Raw genomic sequence first — 6,802 nt, 5'->3', positions numbered from 1 at the left:
TGACACTGATATTATCAACCATGTTTGTTTTGTTTTTATTGGTGAGAAAAAAGAAAGTGACGTAGAAAACAGTGTGTGTTAAATTAGATTTAAAGGGTGTGTGTGTACATGATAGTAGATAATAATTAATTAATAGATAATAATAATAATAATAATAATAATTATATATAGTAATATTGTGGTATTAGCAGAAATGTTATAAAGGTTGTTATAATACCAGAATGTTATATATTCACATTTATTTATACATACACACATATATATATAGACAGTATAATAATAATTATATATAATATGATACAATAATAATGTAATAATATATAATAATGATAATCAGGATGAAAACAGGAAGTAATCTGTTATTGATCGGCTTCTGCACCAATAAATCATATTCACCTGAGCAAACACACTTCATCCAATGCTAATTAATCATTTCAAAATTAAATCATGTATAATAATTATCATTTTGTTGCCATTTCCTCTTTTATTTTGAAGTCTGGGTCCATAAACACTGACGCCACTCTCACACTGTATCTGTGCAACATGCTACTTTGTTCAATGCTAATTAGTCCAGTGCTAATTTATTATTTCAAAATTAAATCGTATGTATATTAATCATTGTTTTGTTGCTATTTCCTCTTTTATTTTGAAGTGACTCTCATCACTGTATCTGTACTGTAAATATGAAGCTGCAGCCAGTCGGACTTCTGCAGCTGAAAGACTGGAAACAGGAAGAAACAGTTAGCCTAGATCTGTCCAAGTGTGTGTGTGTGTGTGTGTGTGTGTGTGTTTGTGTGTGTGTGTGTGTGTGTGTGTATTTGTGTGTGTGTGTGTGTGTGTGCGTGTGCGTGTGTGTGTGTGTGTGTGCGTGTGTGTGTTTGTGTGTGTTTGTGCATGTCTTTACATCTATTTGTGTAACATTACAATTTGTCTCTGTGTATCTTTCATGTTTCAGCTGTTCCTTTGATTTCATCCCTGCTGATGATGTACAGGGCCTGTCTGTTGGGATGCAGGTTGCCTGTGTGTGTGTGTGTGTGTGTGTGTGTGTGTGTGTGTGTGTTGAGGCGTGCTGTATGTACTTGATGTTCCAGTACGTTCTGACCTCCTGGCTCCTGTTGGGATCAGCGTCCTTCAGGATTGAGGCTGACGAGTCGTTCTGTCGGTTGTTTTCTATGAATCTCTGAGTCTGAACCGTTGAACTGAATAAAGCATTTACTCAGCTGCTGACAACAACATCAGCGTGTGACACATCTTATATCCAAATACATCGATTTATAAACAGTGTCTGTCGTTTCTATGGCAACACGTCTCAAAGACGTCTGATTTGGCGGTCGTTATTGTTAAAGACACACGCCGTCCTCCTGTAGAAAACAAGCCCACATGTCGTCCGTGCAGCGGGTCATTATGACAGCAGTTTTGCTATTGCTACATAGCTAACTTTAGCATTAACAGCCTTTTATCAGTTTAGAAGAAACGTGAGATCGATAGATAGATAGATAGATAGATAGATAGATAGATAGATAGATAGATAGATAGATAGATAGATTACTTTTTTAAACTCTGGAAGGAAATTAAAACGTCATAGCAGCTGAGTTAAAAACAATAAAATACAGTAAAATACAAACACAGTCTATCACGTCTTTTCCTCTACTGAAGTTAGCATGCTAATCAGCTAGCGCCAGTCCAGCTGTCACTTTCCGATACCGAGTCACTGTAGCGTCCAGAAGTAGCTGCTCGGAGGACGTATTATAACCTCTTGTCTTCTAAACGCAACGATGGTTGAAGCTCTAGGCAAGACCGGTAAGTAAACAGCTGCTAATGCTAATGTTAGCTATGTAGCGATAGCAATTAGCTCCTTTAACAGATACTTCAAGGTTTCCTGCTGCACTGAAGCTTCGCTGATGTTCTTCACTTGTGAGTTTCTTAAAATCAAAGCGAGTAAATGTAAAATGTGGTGTGCAGTGAGCTCATGTCAGTGCAGAGTGTTTGCAGGTTTCGTTCATGTTCGTGCAGCTTGATGCTAAAATCATGCGACACACGGTTGCAGCGTGAGCATGAGCAACGTGTTGGATTTACAACCTCATCAGCTCCTGGTGTTTGTTTTCACACACACACACACACACACACACACACACACTAATGTAAGTGTTTTAATCTGTGGGTGTGTGCGTGTTTGCTCATGCTCCAAATGGTTTGGAGAGGGAGGGAGGAGGAGGGGGGGGTAACGGTCTGTGTGTGTTTGCCCTAAATGTTGAATATGCTCTCTCTCTCTCTCTCTCTCTCTCTCTCTCTCTCTCTCTCTCTCTCTCTCTCTCTCTCTCCCTCCCTCTCTCTCTCTCTCTCTCTCTCTCTCTCTCTCTCTCTCTCTCATTACAGTGTGTTCTGCGGCTTAAAGAGCGACGTGACGGTCTAATCACTTTATATTTTCCTAGATGTTCTGGACACATAAACCTCGTACTGTATGTACAGTTTATCCACACACACACACACACACACACACACACACATGCACCTGTGACTGAACCGGTTCCCCCAGAACACAAACTAAACCCGGTTCTGAACTTGACCCTGAAAACAAATCTGGACCCTTGGACAGCTGAGGACCGGAGGACACGTCCACACTGTCCAGAGATTTCATTCAATTCAATTATTCGTTTTTCAAAATGTCCTCCTGTTGAAAAACTGTCTTTTAGAAAAACGTCCTCTTTCCAGAAAAATGTCCTCCAGTGGTCTCGTACTCACTCACACACACACACACACACACACACACACACAGTAATACACAGTAAGTATGTGTGTGAGACAACAGAGCTGCTGGATTCAGTGAGGTGTGACTGACCTCTAGTGGACAGTTCATAAACTGAACATGATCCTGACTTTTACCTGCTGTAAATATATGAACATATAAAATATTTTTACTTCGTTACTGATCTGAGGTCTCAGCTCCAGCAGCTTCAATCTGCCCAAATATTGTCTGTGATTCTGAAACTTTAGACCGTTATTTTTTTATTATCAATTAATTAAGTAAAAGGAATTTATTGTTCAGTCACAGTAACTCAAGAAAGAAAACGTGGGACACTCAAACACCACAGCATGTGACACCTTCACGTCATGACCTGCCGCTTTGTGGCTTTCTAGACTCTGTGTTATTTCCTGTTTTATTTTGAAATTACTTTCCTCAGGTGTGTCTCGTCGTTTCCTTCCTGCCTCTGTGATTACCTGCTCCGCCCTGATGTGTTGCACCTGCTGCATTAGACAGAGCGCTCATCAATGAGGATTTTATAGAGTAAAAGAGATTTTCAAGCACGCAAGATTTTAATTTACATCCCTTATTCTCCCTGCTCACACACACACACACACACACACACACACACACACACACACACACACACACAGCTGATTCACTTTTTACACATTAATCACAATAAACCACAATAACCATTTTACTTCAGTCTTGTTTTCCTGTGTAGTTTACTTTACAGCTGCGACCAGCGATTTCTTTATGTTGATTCACCTGCAGAATATTTTCAGATTCATATTAATCTGCAGTTTTGTCCATAAAATGTCAAAAAACAGAATTCCCCACATGCTCAATGTGACAGAGACAAACAGCTTCAGTTACTGTGCGACCAAGAAAAAGCAGCAAATCTTCACACGTGAGAAGCTGCAGCCTAATAATTCATTTGGGATTTTTGCTCAGAAAATGACTGAAACAATTTATTCAACAATCAAAATAGTTGGATTAATTTCCTGTCAATCGTCCAAATATTGCAGCTCTAATTTATTTTGATTTATTTTATTTTATTCCTAAATTTTCTGTAAAAACCAATAATCAGAAGTTTTTAGTTTTAAAACCAAATGAGACTGTAAAACCAGCACTTAAGGTGATCAAGTATTAATAAGGTAAAAACATTAAACCCTTCGATTTAAAAAACCTGTGGAACCTGTGATGCATGCTGGTACATGTAGGCTGTGTTAACCAAGAGAACACTAATGTCTGTGAATGGAAATGTAGTTTTAATGGACTACAAAGACCATCAGCACAGACTGGACGTCTCGTTTAACTGGTGAGATTTTCCTTTAAAAAATCTGGAGGCAGAAGCGACCATGTTGGTGCAGAGTGGTGAAGAGAGAGAGAGAGAGAGAGAGAGAGACTCGTTCTTCACCCTCCTCCTCCTCCTCCTCTGTTAAAGCCTCAGACTCTCTTCTTCCTCAGGATGTCTGCAGGTGAAGCAGCAGGAGGTGAACTGGTGTCAGTGGACTTTGAGATCTTCGGTCACGTTCAGGGTCTGTATGTTTGTCTCCCCTCTCTTCCTCCTCCTCCTCCTCCTCCTCTCCTCCTCCTCCTCTGCTGTAAACGGGTCGAGGCTGTAAACTGATCCGCTGCTTAATTTAGGAACGAGCTGCAGCAGCAGGAGCTCGCCGCTCTGTCGCTTCCTGCAGCCTGAAGGCAGATTATTACAGATTCACCTGAACGTGTCGTCAGCTGTTTGTTTCAGTCAGTGGCAATAAAGAAAAGATAAAAACTGTTTTGATGTTTAATCTCATTAAGGGATAAAAACAAAGTGTTGTTGTGAAGCTCTGCAGCTTCTCTCACCAATCTGTCTCTCTTCTTGTTTTGACAGGAGTCTGTTTCAGAATGGTGAGTTCCTGTTTGTTCTCATCTTCATCATCATCATCATCATCATCATCATCATCATCATTACCTCCAGAAAAATACACTTCACTTGGATGTTTTGGAAAGACGCCATTAACCTTTAAATGCAACCTGAGGCCTTCAGGGACCGAGGACTGTGTGAAAGTCTCACATGACTTTTTCTTTAACGATGTTCTCGTGTCAAAATGTCAAATTATTTCATTATAAATGATAAAAATGTTTGTTTTTCTATCGTGTTTCTCTAAAGTGAAGATTTTTATTGACGTGACACGAAGTCACAGCAGGAAATGTTTGATGATGATGAATATGTCTCTTAATATTAAGAGATCACAGTAACATGATGGATCATTGATCATCCACATCACAAGTGTCACAGTAATAAAGTAATAAATCTATAGATAAAATGACAAAATGACAAAGTAATTCATTATTTAATATCTAAAATATTCATCCATATTTAATGAGTCCAATCTTAATGAAATATTAATCCAATCATAAATTGTTCAAATTAAAGTAAGAACATTATTTTAAAATATATTCATGAATTTGTAAATAAATAACGAAATTTAAAATCTATTAAAAATACAGTTTAACAAAAGAGAAAAATAATTTGATTCACAAATTGAATTTAAAATGTTTCTCCTCCTCAAAGTGACTTAATTAAAACTTTATTGTCCCAGTAGTAAATATTAACAATAATGATAATAACTTTCTTTAGCGCCTTTCGAGGCAGCGAAGACGCTTCACTGTGAACCTCTCTCTCTCTCTCCAGTTCACAGAGAAGGAGGGGCTGCGCCTCGGCCTCGTCGGCTGGGTGAAGAACACCTGCAGCGGGACGGTGGAGGGACAAGTCCAGGGTCCTGCAGGCATGGTGGAGGAGATGTGAGTACACACTTTAACACACAACACACAACACAACACACAACACAACACAACACACACCACACAACACACAACACACAACACAACACAACACACAACACACAACACACAACACAACACAACACACAACACACAACACACAACACACAACACACAACACAACACACACCACACAACACAACACAACACAACACCACACAACACACAACACACAACACAACACAACACACAACACAACACAACACACAACACACAACACAACACAACACAACAACACACACCACACAACACAACACAACACAACACACACCACACAACACAGCACACAACACACAACACACAACACACAACACAGCACAATATAAAACAAGAGAAAGAACAGAGACCCTTCTCTCCTGAATATGTGACAGTTTTATCGGAGCAAATAAAAACCTGAATTAAACCCAGACGCTCTGACGGTTTTCCTCCCTGCTGGTTCATTTATTCACATATTAACACCAACATTCAGTGAGTGAATGTTTCTTATTAACTTGAAACGTGACTGAGACGACCTCTGACCTCTGACCTCTGACGTTTGACAGTGTTGTTGTGTTGCTGTTTTTCCACCACTAGGTGGCGGCGTTCACCTTCACAACATCACAGTGTGTTTCCTCTCAGTCAACACAACACAACACAACACAACACACAACACACACAACACAACACAACAACACAACACAACACACAACACAACACAACAACACAACACAACACAACACAACACAACACACAACACAACACACAACACAACACAACACAACACACACACAACACACACACACACACAACACAACAACACACAACACAACACAACACAACACAACACAACACACAACACAACACATAACACAACACAACACAACACAACACAACACTCAGTCATGTGACGTCTCTTCCCTCCATGTTCTGAAACCTCTTCACTTTTAACGGTTTCTTCTCTCATCAGGTGAAATGAGGTTAAAATCAGGGCAGTGAGATGTAGAAATAAATAAATATATTTTAGCTCCGACAAACATAAACAAGTACAAGCAAGTAGAAGTTACACAAGTCCATATTTACAATAATAATAATGATAATAATAATAATAATAATAATAATCGACACGGTGGAAGAAAACTTACAGAGATAGATGAATTATTGACTTAAAAGAGTTTGATGTGAGATATTTTCTTTATGGTTCTTTATCATCACAATATTTTGTATTTTATGTCGTGACACGTTATA

General features: G+C 39.0%; 1 protein-coding gene across 1 annotated transcript in view; it reads left to right on the top strand.

Annotated features, from left to right (window-relative positions):
• Positions 1-4,094: 4,094 nt before the first annotated feature.
• Positions 4,095-6,802, top strand: part of LOC130181080 (acylphosphatase-2-like) — a 6,811-nt gene continuing 4,103 nt past the window's right edge. The window contains exons 1-3 of the mRNA XM_056394840.1: positions 4,095-4,287; positions 4,626-4,642; positions 5,430-5,539. Coding sequence (XP_056250815.1) covers positions 4,218-4,287; positions 4,626-4,642; positions 5,430-5,539 — 197 coding nt within the window. The 5' untranslated portion in view covers positions 4,095-4,217. The remainder of the gene's footprint in view (positions 4,288-4,625; positions 4,643-5,429; positions 5,540-6,802) is intronic.

Source organism: Seriola aureovittata, chromosome 14 (genome assembly GCF_021018895.1).
Source record: "Seriola aureovittata isolate HTS-2021-v1 ecotype China chromosome 14, ASM2101889v1, whole genome shotgun sequence".
NCBI lineage: Eukaryota > Metazoa > Chordata > Actinopteri > Carangiformes > Carangidae > Seriola > Seriola aureovittata.
Note: the sequence above shows the minus strand (reverse complement) of the source record. Positions and strands in the feature narration are given on the sequence as shown.